Raw genomic sequence first — 19,466 nt, 5'->3', positions numbered from 1 at the left:
ATTCACCTACCCAGGACCTGCCTGCAGGTTAGACAGCCTCAAAACTCTCCCCCTCCCCAGCACACCCCAGGAAGTGGAAGGATCTTCAATGCAGAGTGGGCACAGGGTAGGCAACCCGCTTTCACAAACACGGGTATTTCACTCAGGAGCAGGAAGAGGAGGGTTCAGAGAAGGCAAGGGGGCGGGAGGAAGGCGGACCCTCCACCCCCTGCCCCGCCCCAGTCTCCTGGCAGGGGCAGTGGCCCCATGACAGTGGCAGAGGCAAGGGTGCTTACCTTGCTCATCCTGTGCCTGCCGATGCCCTTTGCGCCAGTGCCATACGGCAGCCAAAGTGACAACATGCCCCACGACTACCAGGGAAGGAAACAGGCTGCCCGAGGGCTCCATGGCTGCCACACTGAATGGGCAGAGCCGTCCTCACCAGGGACCAGCTGCTGCGAAGTCAGACAACACCTCCCTGCATGGAGGGTGGGCGAAGGGGTCCCCCAGGACCAGAGCCCAGCCTGCCTGCTGCTGACCTGCCTTCCGAGGCAGCCCTACTGTACGTACTATCTGCACTCAGTCGGGGGACAATGTACAGTCCCCTCGGCGGCACCAACTGCACTCTTACTCAGCCTCCTCCCAGCCTCCTCCCTCCCGCGGCTCTTGGCCGCTCCCCACCCGCACTCCCCACAGGGCCCAGCTCAGCTGTCTCTACGCAGAGCCACCGACGCTCAAGGTTACCCGGAGCCTTAACTCTTGCCTACCCGCAGCCACACCCGCCAGGAGGAGGGGCCTGTTGCTCTTCTCCCCGGGCCTCAGCCCCCCAGCCTAGCCTGGGCAGACTCAACACTGATCCTCTCTCCCAAGTCAAGCCTAACCAGCACTCCTCGTCCCCATCAGGAGGAGGACCCAAATTCTTAGTCTACTTCCAAGGGTGCCCTCTGGGAACAGCCACTGAGCACAGAGGGTGAATGGATGTCAGTGCCCAGTCCCTCACTGCCCCCAGGCCTACAGCTGACCCCCACCACGCTGAAAGACGGGTGGGCTCCTCACAAGCCCCAAGCTCCCATGTGCGATCTTGGACAGGGTCTGAGGGAGAGGCCAGTGAGGTTAGGCAGCCGGGTGTATACAGAGGGAGACAGAGGCCATGGCCTCCAGCCTAGCGGGGTTCCCAAAAGACTCTGAAGGGTTGCCCCACCTACCGGGCACGATCTTCATTGGGGACAGCGACAGGAGCCCACGGGGCGAACAGGGAGCGGGCAAGGGGCGTGGGGAGGGTCACAGGCCCCTCTGAGGCAGAAGCCTGCAGCAGCAGTGCTGAGGCTGGAGGAGGGCACAGCTTTCCAGCCCTGTCAGCAGAAGTTGGGGGAGGGGAGAGGAGCTATGGGCAGGGGGCCCAGGGGGATATAAATATCCAAGGAGGGCAAGCAACGCCCGTCACTTGTCCAGACTTAGTACATGACGTATGGCGCCCAGGCTCACTGGAGTCCCATCTGGCTCGGTGGCCCCACAACACGTAGCTCCCCCACCTCATTGCCCTCCCCTCCCCAGCACCCCCATGGATGATACTATAATAAGGAGGTCCCTGGCACCAGGATCTACCATGGATAGAGGCAGAAGTGGACTCAGGCTCATGTTCCCTTGGGAGAGGGTGCTGCCCATGCCCTGCCCAATTTATAGGGTGCTCTTGGGAAATGCCACATGGGCCAAAGAGGCACAGCCCCTTTCCTCCCAGAGAGCTCTGTGCTCAGAGTCACTCAACACAACACCTGGCCCCAGGGCAGACACGACTGCTCCTCCAAGGTCACACTACAAGCCAGGCAGCCCAAAACTGGGACCTAAGTCACAGGAACATTCACTCACCTGCCCCCATCAGGCTGCACCTCCCACCCCAGGCCTCTCCTTCTGGTACCCCTCAGAGTCCCAGCATTGGAGGTCTGTGGAGACACAGTATCCCCACAGGTCAGCAAGCAGGCCGAGAATACATCCGCCATATGCAATATTGACCTGGACCCCAGTGCTTCCTGAGAAACAAGCAGCATGTATGCATGCATCTGTTTGGAGGGGACACACTGGGCCCTGACTGACAACGGCTGAGGAACTAGTCTGTCCTCCACGCTGTAACCTTCCCGTGTTGAGCACCGCTCTATTATAATCTTGAGGACATCCTATAAAGTCTTGGGCAATGAGAACGCTATTCAGATGAGGAAACTGAGGCACGGTAACAGTGATGAGCTGGCCTGAGGTTCCACAAGGTCAAGTGACTCTCCATCAACACAGCACAGCACAGCCAGCCGTGGACCCTGACTGTGGTGGCCAGCTCTGGGCAGCCAGGGACTGGACTGACTGGGGCGGGGGTAGGACCCCTGGAAGTCCCAAGGGCAGGCCTCTAAAGAGACCCCTGCTGGCCAGTAGTGAGCAGGGACAGAGAGAGGCAGGCGGGGTTCTGCGGGAGCTCAGAAGCCTCAGTGACAGCCCCCAAAGATAGCCCCTGGCCCTGGGCAGCCCCTCTACCACTCAGCCTGCCCTGGGCACCCTGTCCCATATTCCACACACCCTGGGCTAGCTGTGAGGAGCCATGCCATCCCTAAGTAGTACCTGAGGTCATGAGAACTACCAGTAGGGGACACCACCCCACCCTACTCCACCCAGGGACCTGCCCCCTGCCATGGAGAACCCAACCTCAGCTAGAGACTTTGGTCCTCACTGTCTATCCTCTACCTGAGCCTCCACTACTGCTGTCCCCTACCTTGGCCCAGCTGGATCAGCTCCTCCATGCTGTACCTATCCATAGCTGCTGTTCTCGGAGCCAGCAGAGAGGAAGGGAAGGCAGGAAGGAGGGGAGGGGTGGGAAGCAAAGCGAGGGCTTGCTCATGCCCCGGCCTCCACACCCAGCAATAGGCTCCTCCTCATGGCTGACTAAAGGGTCCCCATAGTCAGTCAGACCAACAGAGCCCAAGCATGGGGACCAGCACCAGTGGATAGCCTAGGCAGACCAACGGAGGAATACAGACTAAAGACCTACTTTTGTCCCTAAACTTTGGGGTCCCAGTTCACTGGTCTTCCCTACTGGTTTTGCCAGGCAAAGTTCAATTCATCCCATGGCCTCTAATTCCCTCCATATCCCCTCCCTCCGCCAGTTGAGCCCTGCCGCCCCACCCACCCACATTTCAATCATTCATATGCTAAGAGGCATATTCCACGCAGATATGAGGGATGCAGAGCCCTGTATACATGCACACACACCATTTTGATGGTATTAGGGGTCACACTCAAGTACCCACCACTCTGCGCAAGCTGAATTTCTCCACTCAACTTTTTTCTTTCAGCTACATACATATAGTGTGTGCGCACACACATGTGCCACAACAAAAATGCAGAGATCAGAGGATAACTATGAGGAGCCAGTTCCCTTCCTCCACCTTGTAGGTCCAGGGATCAAATTCAGGCCATCAGACTTATCAGCAAGCATCTTTATTTGCTGAGCCATCTTTCTGGCCCCTCTCCACTCCTCCTTAACATTCACATTCCCTCAGACCCCCAAATCTGGTTTTTTCTCTTGCCCAAATCTCCCACAATTAGCTCAGTCCCCTAGTCTGAGCAGATATGACATCTTGTAACTGTCCCCATTTCCTTCCACCAGCTGTTTATAACCAGGGAAATGCAAACCTGATGTGTCCACAACCTGTAAAAACCTCCCAGTTCTTCAGATTCCTTCCTGCATCCTGGTACCAACTAGCACCTGCCAAGAGTCACAGCCCATCTGAGCAGGGGCTACGTAGTTGTGGGGAAGGCAGGGCAGCAGCCCATGCATGCCACACCCAGTGGAGGATCACAGGGAAGGGCTGGGTGCATCAGCCACATGGAGGCATGCAAAGAGAGAAATTGGTTTAGCTCTCCGATTGCTCCTAAAGTCACCCCCCACCTAGTCTCCTCACCTAGTATGGGGGTGGGGGCTGGGGTACAGGGGCTTCATGTGAAACTACAAGATAGTGACACCCTCCACATGAATGTGCTCATGAGAGATTAGGGGGCACTCCCAGTTCACCCTGCCCTGTCTCTGGCTCCCTGACCAGGCCTATATGGACAGAGGTAGGGCCATCTAACTGAGGCCACGCTGGTGACCATAGACTTCTACATAACCCACTGAAGGGGCCGTGCTTTAGAAAGTGACAGCCTTTGTGGCTCACTGCTTGCTCATTTTTAACCCTAAGAAGCCAGTGGTTTTAGATGGCATCAGATCTGCCCCAGCCTGTACACGGAGCTATAATGCCTCTGCCACCAGCCACACCCAGCACCTAAGGCCCCAAGCTCAGTCCTGAGGGTGTGGGGAGAATCCGCCCGGGGCCCTGACTCAGTCTAAAGCTGGACCTTATTTCCTGTTGGAAACTCTGAATTGCCACAGGCGGTTGTGGCTGGGAAGACTGAGTCACCTCCATCAGAGACGGGGAGGGAGAGTTGCCCTCCTCTTTGCCCACTACAGCCACACCCAAAACCCCCTCCTAGTCCTGCTGCCAGCTGCTGGCCCAGTCCACACAAGGACGAGGAAGCAAGGCAAGAAAAGCAGGGGAAGGCTCCCCCCCCACTCACCACACCCAAAAGGAAAGAGCTGAGACATAGCCATGGTTACAGCAAGGCTGGAGAGGCCACCAACATGCCTAAGGCCATGGAGAGAGCCCAGAGGCCATTCTCAGCCTTCAGCTTCCCTAGCCCTTCCAGGTACTCTCATTCCTCCAACAAGCCAAAGAAGTCTAACCCTGAAAGGCCAGAAGGGAGGCTTCTGCCTAGGCAGCTGTGCTCAATGTAGGGTCCTCCCCACACCCTAAGCCACAAAGAGGGAGGTGGACGCCAGGCTGTTATGGTACCTGCCTACATTACATGGATAATGCTGGAGGTTCTGTGATGCCCTCAGCGGGCACAAAGGACAATGTGTCTCAGGAGAGCCTGCACAAGCACGTAAGCCCATCCATGTCCTGATGGCAGAAGGGCGAAAGGACAGAAAGAGTAGTTTCTGGTAGCTCCTGGCTAATGGGGTCTTGTCCCATCCTCTAAGATCTGGTTCCCAAATGGAAAGCAAACAAACAAAACCCTCACCTGGACCACAGGCTAAGTTAGCACCCCATGCTCTGGCCTCTGGCCTCCTAGGCAATGCTCCTCTGCCCTTCTTCCCACCTCACCTAGAGCCACTCTACCGCCAGACCATGGCCAACTCCAAGCAGGAGACCCAGTCATGGGACCCTCTGTACTAGTCATATAATCCAGACTGTGAGCCACTCGGCCATGGAAGACAGACTCAAGCCTCCATGGACAAGTGGTTCGCCTGGGTCAGTCCCATGCCAGTGACTATTCTACACACACCCACTTCTGAAAAGAGGGGCCTCCAGAGGCCACCGGGGCGGAGAGGGGAAGAGGTGGGGGCGAGGGCAAGGACAGTGCTGGAGAGGGGTACAAGCAGGGCTATGCCAACAGCTGTTCCTGCCAGTCTTAGGGCCTGCAGGCCCCGCCCCCACCAGGATTTGCCTGGAGGAGTACAAGCCACGTGGGTTCAATGGCTAGAATATCCAGTACCCTCAGGCAGAAAGGGCGCCACCTGCTGATATGAACAGAGCCCATACACACAACCTGTGCTGCCCACCACAGCCCACCAGACTTAAGCCTAGGTACCAAAAACACCCACAGTCCCTTCCCACCCCTCTCGGCCTGGAGCCAGAATGCAGCTGACCTGTGGCTGGGGCAGGCTCTGGGCCTGGCCTGGCCAGGGTCCCCACGGTGGTGGCAGACACCATAGGGGTTTCAGGTGCCCCCTCCTCAAACTCCTTCCTGCGATAGACCTTCCGCTCCTCACGGACAGGGTCCTCAGCTGGCAGAGGACTCCGCTTTGGTGGGCAGCTCAGGGGACCTTGTACGGCCTGCACATGAGGGGAGCGACGACGTGCAGGCATCACCATGGCGACAGGGCGGCGCACACGCTGCAGAGAGGCAGGCACGATCTCTGGTGGCAGGTGTAGGTACTGTCGCAGGTGGTCAATGCCCTCGTTGGTCAGGTACCAGTAGAAGTGACGCCAGGCAAAGGTCTCCCGCACCAGACCCCGAGCTCGCAGTGAGGCCATGGCACGCATGACCTGTAGATTGGTGACGCCAGGCACATGGGGATGCAGGCTGCGGGGCCGCCGATCCTTCTTGGCCACCATAACCCCCTCACGAAAGAGCACCTCATAGATGGCCCGGAGCTGGTCCAACGGCATGAGCATGCCTGCCACCATGGCTGCTGGATGCCTGCCGGTCAGCACAGTGTGAGGGCAGCAGGTGGGGCACAGCCAGAAGGCTGATGAGGCTCCTTTGGCAAAGGATGTGGCAGGGGCCACTGGCAAGTAGGCAAGCAGGCTCCGGTTCTAGGCACAAGGGCGCAGGCTCAGGGGCAGTGAGGCTCCAGCGCCTGGCTCTGTGAATTCCTGCCGGCAAGGCTGCCTGTCTGAGCCTCCCGCCTGCCCGCCCTCCAGGACGCCTAGGCCGGCCCCCTCTGACTCAGCAGCAGGGCCGGCCCCTCCCACTACTGACAGGGCCCCTTGAAGAGTGGGGGGCACCAATAAACTGCTCCTCCCTTCCCGGGCCACATATAGCTCCAATGTTAGAAATTACATCAGTTTCTAAAATACTTCTTCAAGGTTCACAGACTGTGAAGGACAAGGTGGGGTCTAACATGGATCAAGAATCATCCCCAAAAGATGACAGAATGGACAGAAAAAGGAGAGCAGAAAGCAGGAGGGTCCTCATTGTAAGAACACCCCCCCCCAATTGTGATCTCGGGAGTCATCAGTTCACAACTATCTGAAAGGAGGGGCTGCCTGAACTGGAAAACTGGAAGAGTCCAAAGGAAGACGATTAGGGCCTGGAGAGGAATTTGGGGTTTGTGGGGGAGACACCGGGGCAGAGACCTGAAGAAGAGCAGGGGCAGCAGCCAGAACACGCAGACAGCTGGCTCTAGGTGCCACTGCTGCTGTCATCGGAAAAAGAAAGGGACAGTGCCCCTATCTCCAAATGCCCACAGAAGTTAACACTCCCATGCCAGGCCAGGAACAAAGCCACTTTCCAGCCCAGGAGCTCTGCAGAGAGCTCAGGGCGGAGTGATCTGGGCGAGGCCTCCACCCACCCACACCTCCAGCGCAGCTGTTGGAGACCAGGGACTCCCAGCTGCCGCAGTAAATCAAAGTCACCACGTCCCTGACGCCCCAGGCTTGGTGGCCCTGCCATCTAAAAATTCCCTATCCCCCAGCAGCGTGAGTGGCCACTTGTGGCCAGAGGAGCAGGTGCTGGGGAGAGGACACGAGGACACCATTAGGGACCGACGTGAAAGGAAGAGGAACTATCACATGCCCGAAGGACTGCCTGGCACAGCTGTCAATACTGCTGGGTCCTCATAACCGAGGGTCCAGCATGGTTAGAGTCTGTGCCCGATGCCACCCAATACCCCAACTCTACATGTTGTGCCCCCACCAAACCCACATGCCACTAAGGCTCTCCCTAAGAGGACACACCCATTCCCACCAAGCACTGCAAACTCAGGAACTGATTATAAATAGGGCGGGGGTGGGGGATCCTGCGGTGGGAGGTGCTGGCCAGCGGCAGGCAGGCAGCCAACAAAGCAGTGCGTGGGGCGGGTTTATGGGCTGTCACCATGGCGCCCCAGCAGACTCCAAACATACAGACACAGGGCTGGTGGCGGGTGGAAACTCTGAAGGCTCAGCCAACAGTTCCCAAAGCCCTCCCTGAGGCCAACTCAGCCAGCTCACTGCAGCAGGGCTCTCCCTGTACCACGCCCCTAGCCTGGCCAAGGCAGGAAGGGGGCCAGGCCCTCAGAGCCCGGCCCTGGGAGGGCGGGGCAGCACTAACTAAGTCAGGTCTGCAAGACCGAGAGTACATAGCCGCTACATATCCCATCCCTGCAGGACCTAAGGATTCTCCACACCAGTGTTTCAGCTTTGGGAACAGTGCAAACAGTTCAAACAAGTTCCTACTTGCTTGGCCTGTCCCCAGACACCTCTCCTCACTACCCTATACTTAACCCATCCCCACTCAACATTCCCCCCATCTTCCTGACATCATTTCCTAACCTAATTTCATCTAATCTCCAACCCCACACCTCCCAAGCCAATACATATCTCACCACCATCGCCAAAGGATCTCCAGCCACATCTAAAGTCCTCTGAGCCCTTGGACCTGAAGTCTCTTCTGTCCAGACCCACGTGGGTGCTCTTCCAGTGGCTAACTCTCCCCCCCCCCCCCCCCAGCCACCATCCCCATCCCACCCCTAGGCAGGAGAGGGCAGTAGTTCCCAGCACCAGAGCAATGGGTTAGGGAATCTCTCCTCCCTCCCGCCAGCCCAAGCACCTGCAGGCCTGAGACCGCAGGGAGGAGCCTAGAACAACATGTCCTCCCACATCTCCCACGTGCACAGGCATACACACAACCCTAGTCTGGGTCTGCTTGTCTCCAGGGTCCCTGGGCTTAGGAGAACTCCCTGTGCCCTACCCTATCTTACAGAAACACCGAGAAGCTGCTGATTCAGCACTGAAAGAGACCAGCCACACTAACTGGCCGGCCCCTTTAGGTTTCCAGAGCAACCAGACAGCGCCCTTGGGCAGTCCCCTAGCCCCCCAACCCTGGACAAAAGAGCCACAGTGTGGCCTTTCCCAGGGCCAGCCCGTCTGGCGCCTAGTGCCTTGGGCATGAAGGTCCCTACAGGCCTACACTGCCCGCTCAAACCCCAATCTGTGAGGCATCTGGCCAAGGCGGGGAGTGCAGGCTGATTGCTCAGGGGCCAAGCTCGCTCACACCCTCCCACTGGTACTGCTGCTGCACTCAGCCCTGCCCAATCCAGTACTCACTGCAGGGCTGCGGGGCTGCTGCAGGAGCTCCTCTCACCCAGTCCTAGGAGGAAACCTGGAAGAGCAGAGCCTAGAGGTTCCTCCATCTGCAGCTCAGCACTTTTCAATGCTACCAGGAAGACAGCTGACCCTGACGCTCACCCGAGGGATGTTGCACCCAGACAGAGGTCACTGAGTGTCGGAGAGCCAGGCTCCTCAAGACTGTACCTTTGAGGGAGCTGATCTCATGCTGGATGGCTCTCGAGGGGTCCATGTCTTCACTTAGGGGCTGAGGACGGTGTGCTGCAGCCACTGTGTGCAGGACTGCACCACACCGCACTGTCCAAGGCCAGCACTGCAGCTTGGAGGAGGAGCTGGGAGGTGTGGGGCAGGGCTTGCTAGCCAGGGGCGGGGCTTCTGCTAATCAATGCTCAGGACACTTCTGACCAAAGCGCATGCTCCAGGCCATGCACCACACTGCCCCTCCCCTTCTACACAGCCAGCATGAGCTTCCTAACCAATAAAGTCTAGCCGGACTACCCAGACAACAGACAACAGCCAAGTATGTGTGCACAGCCAGCTCCACAGTCCAGGGCCCCTGCTACCTGAGAGTCCTATGAATGGCCTGCAGGTTGCACCTGCACAGGGCCTGTCCCTCACATTGAAGCCTCAGCCATCTATCCACTTCTTACAGGGGACACACAGTCTGAACCCCCAGCTTTGTCCCATAGATGGAAATGGAGGGCAACCAGCAGCATGCCCCTTCCCTAGGTCCTGTCCCATTCAATCTCTTCAAGTGTGACACTTGATCACTGCACCATCCTGGGTTCGAGATGCTTCCATGTCCCAGCCCTTCCTCTCCAGTCAGACTGTTTCTGCCATGCCCTACCTGTCCAGCTGTGGTACCGGTCGCCGGCATCCCACTCACCACCAACCTCTGTCAACTTTGGGGTCACTATCCCTCACAGCCAGCTCCCCAAAGTTTTCTGACTCTGCCCTTCAGTATGTCCCCTTGCTACCACTTTTACGGCCACCCAGAATGACATGGAATTCGTAGCAGGGTCCAGTCCTTTGGTCCTGTACCACTACCAAGAAGCAGGCCACAGCCGATCTGCTCCAACCAGCACAGAGGTCAGCAGCGCACTGTTGGTAACTGCCTGCATCCTAGACAGAATATCCATGGCAGGAGGTCAGTTCTACCTACTTCTGTGTCCCACAAAAAGTCACCAGAGAACATGTGGACCCCTGGTCCTCTGTGCTGGGTAAACAATGAGGGACAGAGGTGACCTCCACAGGATGTTTCCAGCCTCCCTCAGTCTCCTGGCACACTCAAGCCTACACTCTGGGTCCTCTCCCAAGACCCTCTGTTGGTTTTTCAGATTCAGAGTACCAATCCTTTCGCAGACAGGCCTATTGCATGGGTCAAGTCAGAGCCAGGGAGGCCATGAAAACGGCACAGGAATAATGCTGGCAACACCCACAGACATAGACTAAGAATCCAGGTATCGGTTTCATATGGCTCTTGAACCCCTCAGCCGCCATTCTTGCCATCTTGGGGACTCAGTCAGTCTACCAGTTTCCAGATTTGGGGAAATCGGTAAAGAATTAAAACATGATTTTTGCCATGCACACGCTTTTAATCCCAGCACTCAGGAGGTAGAGACAGGCAGATCTCTGTGAATTCAAGGCCAGCCTGGTCTACAAAGAGAGTTCCAGGACAGCCAGGGCTACACAGACCACAGAGAGAAACCCTGACTTCAAGAAAAAAAGAAAGGAAAAAAGATCCCCACAATTTTCTAAATGCTCCCACTTAAATTTCTACTTCTTACTAAGTTGAACCTGGACAAGCTGTGTGTCTGTGTCTGTGCATGCACATGTGCATGCGGAGGGCATGCAGACTAGAGGCAAATTCAGGTCGCTGGCCACCTGGTTTTGAACCCGGGTCTTCTGCAAGAACAAGTGTTCTTTTTTTTTTTTTTGGAATTGATATTTATTGAGCTCTACATTTTTCTCTGCTCCCTTCCCTGCCTCTCCCCTCCCTCCTCCAATCCTCCCCCAAGGTCCCCATGCTCCCAATTTACTCAGGAGATCTTGTCTTTTTCTACTTTCTACTTCCCATGTAGATTAGATCTATGTAAGTCTCTCTTAGTGTCTGCATTGTTGTCTAAGTTCTCTGGAATTGTGGTTTGTAGGCTGGCTTTCTTTGCTTTATGTTTAAAAACCACCTATGAATGAGTTCATATGATAATTGTCTTTTTGTGTCTGGGTCACCTCACTCAAAATAATGTTTTCTAGCTCCTTCCATTTTCCTGCAAAATTCAAGCTATTGTTATTTTTTTCTGCTGTGTAGTACTCCATTGTGTAAATGTACCACATTTTTCTTATCCATTCTTCAATTGAGGGGCACTTAAGTTGTTTCCAGGTTCTGGCTATGACAAACAAAGCTGCTATGAACATAGTTGAGCACATGTCCTTGTGGCATGATTGAGCGTCCTTTGGATATATACCCAAAAGTGGTGTTACTGGGTCTTGAGGAAGGTTGTTTCCTAATTTTCTGAGAAATTGCCGTACTGACATCCAAAGGGGTTAAGAACAAGTGTTCTTAACTGCTGAGCCATCCCTCCAGCCCCAAGAACTGGCAAATATCAAGGCTGAAAATGGAGAAAGGCCTGGGGGAAAGAGAGACGTCCTTGGGGAGGAAGCAGGGTGGTGGCACAAAATCAGGATGCCCGTTTCTCCATCTTTGTTTGAGAAGCAACACGGCTGGTCCCTTGCCACAGTGCTCAGCTTTTCCCCTGCCTCACTGCCCACGTTCCACGATTCTAGGCCCCTGGCAATCAACTGTGGATTAGAGACACATTTTACTGACAAAGCAATAGGACATTCACTGCAGCAGCTGGGCTCACCAGCATGGGACACAGCAGAAAGCCACAACCTCCAACTTGTCCTGGCTATCTTCAGAGGACAGGCAGTCTGGCCATGTACCACTCCCATGGTGACTAAGGGTCCAATCATGTCATCTGCCCTAGGGACACACATCCTGGACAAAGGCACGTCCTCTTGAAGCTTTCTGACAATACCAAGAAAGGAAGGAACACCTAAAGAACTCCAGGATCTAGATCAAGCCAGATCCTCTCCTTTACACATTGAGCAACCCTTCCTCACACATGCCCTGTGACCCTAGAGAGCTCTTCCACATACCCAAACCAAAGGCAAAGCCCTGGTCCAATCCTGCGTCCACCCGCCCTACACATCAGATGAGTCACCCCTTGGGGCCCTGGGCCTTCACAACCTGGTTTCAACCTCAGACTGGTGCTCCCCTCAAGGCGCCCCTCTTCAAACCTGTCTGCCCACCATGGCAGCCTTCTCTTCTTTTTTTTTTTTTTTTTGGTTTTTCGAGACAGGGTTTCTCTGTGGCTTTGGAGCCTGTCCTGGAACTAGCTCTTGTGGACCAGGCTGGTCTCGAACTCACAGAGATCCGCCTGAATGGCAGCCTTCTTGTTGGGGCTCACTGATTGTGGATTATGTTAGTGGGGAGTGGCCCAGCTGGTCCTGCACAGGGTGACCTGTGCCATCTATAGATGATGTCAGTAGATACCTTTGGCCCCAGAGGACCAGGCCTCTGCAGAAAGGCTTCTCTCTCTGCTTCACCCCACCCCTCCCTTGTTCACCCCATAAGCTGTCACCACAGCAAACATGGACCTAACGAAAAAGGGAAATCTTGGAATCCAAGAAAGATATATTTCTGAAGAACTCTACTTCTGCTTACTTTACTACTGGGCGAGGGCTTGGCTCAGGGGTTAAGAGTACTTACTGCTCTTGCAGAGGACCTGGATTTGGTTCCCAGCACCCACAGGGCAGCTGGCCACCATCAGTAACTCCAAGAGATTCATTGCCTTTCCTGGCTTCCACAGGTGCTGTATGCATATGGTGTACATACATACGTGTAAAATAAGATTTTAAAAAATTAAACAAAAGAATGGGGCTGGAGAGATAGCTCATCAATGAAGAGCATTGGCTGCTCTTCCAGAGAACCCAAGCTGGATTCCCAGTGCCATGCAGTTGCTCCTACCATCTGGAAACCCCATTTCCAGAAGACATGGCACCCTTTTCTGGCCTCTTCAGGCATCAGGCACACAAGTGGTGCACAGACATATATGCAGGCAAAACGCCCATACACACACACACACACACACACACACACACACACACACACAAACAAAACAGTTTTTTTCTGTTTTGTTTTTGTTTTTCAAGATGGGGTTTCTCTGTGTAGCCCTGGCTGTCCTGGAGCTTGCTCTGTAGGCCAGGCTGGCCTCGAACTCACAGAGATCCGCCTGTCTCTGCCTCCTGAGTGCTAGGATTAAAAATATGTGCCACCACGGCATGGCAAAACAAAATTAAAATTTTAAAATTTTTTTAAAAGCCCACATATCTCTAAAGCACTGTCAGCTCATCTGTCTCCTGGCTTGAGACATCCTGGCTTGTCATCTGTTGAGAGTTGGATGTGCTGGCGACAGAAGCCAGGGCCTCACACATTCTGGCCAACAGCTCTACCACAAAATGGAGAGAGACAAGTGTGGCTGTCATCCTAGCATCAGGACCCAGCAAAATTTCCAGTACCATCTATTGCTTCTCTTACCACCCAAACAAACTCAACCTACCACTGGCCAAAGCAAGTCTGAGTTCACTGGACTACTGGCTTTAAATACATTTTCAAAATACCTAAGAATCTGGAGCCGTGACTCATGCCTATATAATCCTGGCAACCAGGGGGTCAGAGGTTAAGGTCACGCACAGCTACATCATGGGTTTGAGGCAGCCTGGGTTATGTGAGATTCTGTCTCAAAAACAAAAAAGAAAAGGACCCAAGATATCTAACTATGTCTCACTATGTATCTTTGACTGGCCAGGAACTCACAGAGATCCACCTGCCTCAGCCACCACATCCAGCTAAGTCTGAGTCATTAGGCCCCATACAGACTGCAGCTGCCCAACTTCCCAGATACTTTGCTCGGGAAGTTGACTTAGGCACAAACACTAACTGTGGTTCTGGTCAACCCAGCTGCTGGCGCAGGAGAAGACTCGCTAACATGTCCCTTGCCTGCTCACCTATGTAATGGTAAGGATGTATTATGTCTGTGAAACTGTAACACTGGATGTTGGAGAGGTAAAAGCTCACTCTCCCTGTTACTCCTAGGAAGAATCGATTGCAATACCTGCAAACATCTTAGAAATTATTTTAAAATTTGTTTATTTTTGTAACTATGGAACACTTTCTGAATCTGAGTTATCATATGTGTGCAGGGGTCATGTTAATATTCTCTGTATGGTTCCAGCTTCAGTATATGTGCTGCCTGAACAAGCCACTAAAGCTTGTTTGGACAGAGGGCCGGGAACACAGCTCAATGGTGGAGCATCTGCCCAGCACACACAGACCCTGGCTGGATTCGATTCTCAGCACTGGAGGTTGGAAGGGGAGGAGGGTGTTTAAAAAACAAAAAACAAAAAGAGCAAGTGGGCTGGGCGGTGGTGGCACACGCCTTTAATCCCAGCACTCGGGAGGCAGAGGCAGGCGGATCTCTGTGAGTTCGAGGCCATCCTGGTCTACAAGAGCTAGTTTCAGGACAGGAACCAAAAGGCTACGGAGAAACCCTGTCTCGAAAAATCCAAAAAAGAAAAAAAAGAAAGAAAGGGGAAAAAAAGGAAAGTGACAGGGAGGGGGTCACATAACCATTAAAAGTAGAGAATTAACACCTTTCCTCCCATCCTGTCCCTTCACGATCCCAAACACAGTGTAAATACGATCACTTCCTGCTTGTTCCTCCAGTTTCCTTATGGAAAATAACCAAGTAAATCCTAATAGGGTCTCGACTTTCCATCTTCTAACATAAAAGCTGACATCCGACGGACATGCTTCAACCCTGGCTCTTCCATCAACCCCATCATCACCCTTGCTCCCTAAATGGGCACACAGGAGGGCAGCTCCTCTTTCCTGCTAGTATGTCTATTATTTCTGATAGACATTTCCCCTCATCCGTTTGCCATTTTCTCATCAAGTCTCAGAACTCAAGACTTTTGGATTTTATCAATATGATAATTGCAATTTGGTGTAAATAAAGTCTAAATTTTGAAAATCGGAAGTTTTAACATTTACTTATTGGTTTGTTTGTTTATCGTATGTGTGCAGCAGCGGAATGGAAGGCAGAGGACAACTCAGGTCATCACCTTTACCATCGGAACCATTCCGCCTATAGCAGATATATATAATTATAACCTCAAAGTTCTAGGAGAAGGAAATGTTTACTCCGATGTGTCGACTGCTATGGTTTGAATGTGATTGGTCCACACCAAAGTTCACCTGAGGCTTAACTCCTCAAGGTAAAGGGATTGAAGCAGCAAACCTTAAGAGAAATAATTAGCTGTTTAAGAAGGATTAATGCTGTCTCACAGGGGTGCTGTCTCTCAAGGGACGAGATTAGCGCTTGCCAGAGCAGATTGCTCTCAACGAGCCTGGACCTTCCAGGATTTCTCCTCGGCGGCCATCAGCTCTCCCACGTGAGGCCATTTACCCTACTGCAGCCTCACGAGGGGCCGACCAGATGGGGCCGTCTGATTATAAACTTTCACCCTCCAACACCTCAAGCTAAAGAAGCCTCTTATCTTTATTAAAATACCCAGTCCCACCAGGCATTGGGAGACAGAGGCAGGCGGATCTCTGAGTTTGAGGCCAGTCTGTTCTACAGAGCAAGTTCCAGGACAGTCAGGGCTGAACAGAGAAACTCTGTCTCGAAAAAGCCAAAAAGAAATAAATAAATAATTCACTCTCAATTACTTTTAAGTCTTTTGATAAGATAATGTGTAAAATACTCATTCTCACATATTTTGTTAGCAATGTAGAACGAAGCCATGATGTAACCATAGACAGGAATATGACAGCATAATTAACGTCACAGAAAGCTATTCATATTCTAGCATTAAAACGTTACAAAGGAGCCAGGCAGTGGTGGCACACACCCTTAATCCCAGCACTCAGGAGGCAGAGGCAGGCGGATCTCTGTGAGTTTGAGGCTAGCCTGGTCTACAAGAGTTAGTTCCAGGACACCAGACCAGGTTCTAAAGTTATAGAGAAATCTCAAAAAAAAAAAAGTTACAAAGGTCAGCCAGGAGTACACCGGTCAGGTATAGTAGCTCATGTCTTTAATACCAGCTCTTGGGAGACAGAGGCAGGCAGATCTCTGTGAGTTCAAGGCCAGCCTGGTCTACACAATGAGTTCCAGGATAGCCAGGGTTACACAGAGAGACTCCTGTCTCAAAAAAAGAAAGAAAGAAAGAAAGAAAGAAAGAAAGTTAGTTACAAAGGTCAGTGCTGGAGAGATGGCTCAGCAGTTAAAAGCAATTGTTGCTCTTGCATAGAACCCAAATTCAGGTCCCAGAACCCTCGTGGTTACTCACAACCACCTGTAACTCCAATTCTAGGAGGTATACATAAATATGTGCGAGCAAAACACTCATAAACATAAAATAATCTGGGGGAGGATCTTTTTAAAAAAGCAAAGAAAAGCCAAGAGTCAGAGGCAGGTAGATCTCTGAGTTCTAGGCTACCTTGTCTACAAAGTTCCAGGAGAGCTAGGGCTACATAGAGAAACCGTGTCTCAAAACACAAGAGATGACAGATGATAGATAGATAGATAGATAGATAGATAGATAGATAGACATAGATAGCAAAACAGACAGACAAAAAAACAGCTGCTAAGATTCATTGGGTACCTTCTTTAGATAACGCCCTAGTTGACTGGGTTGCAGAGCTGGTTCAGTGGTTAAACACATTCACTGATCTTCCAGAGAACTCACGTTCTATTCCCAGAACCCACATGGTAGCTCCCAACCATCTGTAACCCCAGTTCAAGAGGAGTTGACACTTTCTTCTGGCCTCCAAGGGCACCAGGCACACAAGCAATGCACAGATGTACATATATTTGGGCAAAACAAGAATGTTAAAAAAGCAAAACAAAACAAAATTAAAAGCCAGGTAAAAAGAACCCAATTGCTAGAGAACTTATTACAAAAGTCTAAAATACTTCATAACACTACATCATAAAGTCACGAGTAAAGCACAGTAACAAACACGGGGCAGGCGTGTTTAAAAAAAATAAACACAAAGAAAACATACCTAAGTTTTACATCAATCAAACACTAGAGGACAATTTGAAGTGGGAATGAAACAGCAGACTCCCAACACATACATCTACATCCCAAAAATTCATAACTATGAACTGACTTGGAGACAGATCTAACTAAGACCCCAAACTGAGGTCATCTTGGATTATCCAGGTGGTCCTAGGTCTAAGGACAGTGTCCTCAGGAGACACAGGGAGAAAAAACAGAGAGGCAGAGGCTGGAAGTATGATCTAAGGGAAGGCAGGATTTTCCCAAGTGCCTCCAGAGGAAGCTCCCACCAACACTTGGATGTTGACTTCTGACCTGCTGTGGTCCAAAATGACCAAGGAAATTAATGCAGATATTATTTCAAGGTATGGGGTGCTGTGTCACAGATATCTGAAAATGTGGAAATGGAGGCAAAGCAAGGTGGTGCATATCTTTGAACCCAGCACTTAGGAAGCAGAGGCAAGCATATCTCTGAGTTTGAAGCCAGCCCAGTCTACATAGCTAGTTTCAGGTCAGCAAGAGACCTTGTCTCAACAACAGCAACAAAACAAAAACAAAACCTGTTAAAATTAGGTAACAGACAGAAACTGGAGAATTTTGAGGCATGTGAGAGAAACTAGGACTGCCTTGCCTGGTTGCTGCTGGAAACATGAAGGACGAGAGAGGGTGTAGTACCCATGGTATGTCCCCATCCCAGCTATTCTGAAGTCTTGAGCCAAGGAGTTTCAAGCTATCCTGGGCACTACAGTGAAACCAACACTTAAGAGAAAGGGGAAGAGGGTAATAGGAAGCTTAAAGACGTTGCTGTGAAACCATGTGAGTTGGAAAAGTGCCTGCCCAGCATGCACAAAACCCAGGGTTTGACCCCAACATCTCATAAACTAGGCACCTTGGCAGTGGTGGCACATGACTGCAGTCCACCACTGGGGAATTGGAGGCAGGGGAATCAAAAGTACAAAGTCATCTCTGGCTACATGGTGAGCTGAAGTTAGGTCTGAGATATAGGAGACCCCTCCTCAAAAAAATATGAAAAGAAAATGTGGAGGTTTGAATGAGAATGGCCCCTAAAGGCTCACATGTTTGTATGCTTACTCCCCAGTTAGTGGAACTGTTTGGGAAGGATTAGAGGGTGTGGCTTCATTGGAGTGTTAAGTCACTGGGGTTGGGTTTTGAGGTTTCTGAAGGCCACAATAGGCCCAATCTAAGCACTTAGCTACTAATCCAGTGACATGCCTGCCTGTCACCATGCTCCCTGTCATAATGGTCATAGACTCTAACCCTCTGAAACTGTAAGCAAGCCCTAAGTTGCCTTGGTTGTGGTGTCTATTCACAGTAATAGAACAATAACTAAAACAGAAAAGGAAGAAAGGAAGGGAGGAAAGGAGGGAGGAAGGAAGAGGCAGATAGATTTCTATGAGTTCAAGGCCATGCTGATCTATATAGTAAATACTAGGCCTGCAAGGGATACATAGTAAGATCCCGTCAAGGGGCTAGAGAGATGCCTCAGAGGGTAAGAGCACTGGCTGCTCTTCCAGAGGTCCCGAGTTCAATTCCCAGCAACCACATGGTGGCTCACAACCATCTGTACATTGTATGCTTAATAAATAAATAAATCTTTTAAAAAAAAAGATCCTGACAAGAAGAAGGAGAAAGAGGCAGGTAGACCTTTGAGTTCAAAGCTAGCCTGTTCTATAGAGCCAGGTCCAGGACAACCAAGGCTATACAGAGAAACCCTGTCTCAACAAACAAGAAAGAAAGAAAGAAAGAAAGAAAGAAAGAAAGAAAGAAAGAAAAGAAAGAAAGAGGAGGAGAAGGAAGAATAAATAAATGAGAAAAACATATTCTCAGATACTCGAAGTGAGATTATCCTTGTCTTGAAGGAGCCAAAGTTGACCTGGTTATGTTCTACTGCTGGGTACAGAATTTGTAAGCAATGAACAAGAATTTTTTAGCGGAAACAATTTCCAAGCAGCTATAGCCCAACTTCTTCTTGTGGATCATCTTAAAAGTCAGGAAGAAAAAGAAATTGAGGAAGGAACTGTTAAGCAAAAAGAAACCAGCATTGATGATTTGGGAAATTAAAAGACTACTCAGTTTGCAAAAAGATGCCAACATTGGAGCGTAACTGTCTGGACAGGATGCTCTGGACAGAAAGCCACATGTGTGACTAGATAGCCTTTTGCCTACGTGTGACTCATGAGTCCATTCAACTACCTCTGCAGAGTCAGGAGGAGGGAGATTATCTAGAAAAGCCCTGGGGCTGGCACTCTTGGTTAGTGGCCTGGCTCTCTGTGACACAGAGGGAGGAAGACACAGATTTATGAAAATGCTGTGCCATAGCAACCCTGCCAGCCTGGACTAAAGGGACAAAGACAGAAGGAAACAGAAGGGCTAGACTTCCAAGATGCTATGAGCAGGAACCTAGTCAGAGCAAGCATGTCTCTGCTCAGA

At 51.7% G+C, this 19,466-nt stretch overlaps 1 protein-coding gene and 1 non-coding gene across 11 annotated transcripts in view; both read right to left on the bottom strand.

Moving 5' to 3' along the window:
* Plec (plectin) overlaps positions 1-19,466 on the bottom strand; it is a 61,170-nt gene that overhangs the window by 28,685 nt on the left and 13,019 nt on the right. For 3 of the 10 annotated variants that reach the window (XM_041672690.1, XM_041672688.1, XM_041672693.1), the window contains exon 1: positions 276-566. The exons of the other annotated variants lie outside the window; for them this stretch is intronic. In XM_041672690.1, the coding sequence (XP_041528624.1) occupies positions 276-387 (112 nt within the window). In that variant the 5' untranslated portion in view covers positions 388-566. Of the gene's footprint in view, positions 1-275; positions 567-19,466 lie in introns of those variants that run through there. 10 annotated transcript variants of the gene reach the window in all.
* LOC121461585 lies at positions 14,108-14,216 on the bottom strand. The gene has a single exon (XR_005976201.1). It is a non-coding gene; the product is annotated as a U6 spliceosomal RNA (small nuclear RNA).

The sequence above is a fragment of the Microtus oregoni genome, unplaced genomic scaffold (genome assembly GCF_018167655.1).
Source record: "Microtus oregoni isolate MIOR12 unplaced genomic scaffold, Mior012 000022F_ref0000154, whole genome shotgun sequence".
Taxonomy (NCBI): domain Eukaryota; kingdom Metazoa; phylum Chordata; class Mammalia; order Rodentia; family Cricetidae; genus Microtus; species Microtus oregoni.
This window is presented reverse-complemented; position numbering and strand designations above follow the sequence as displayed.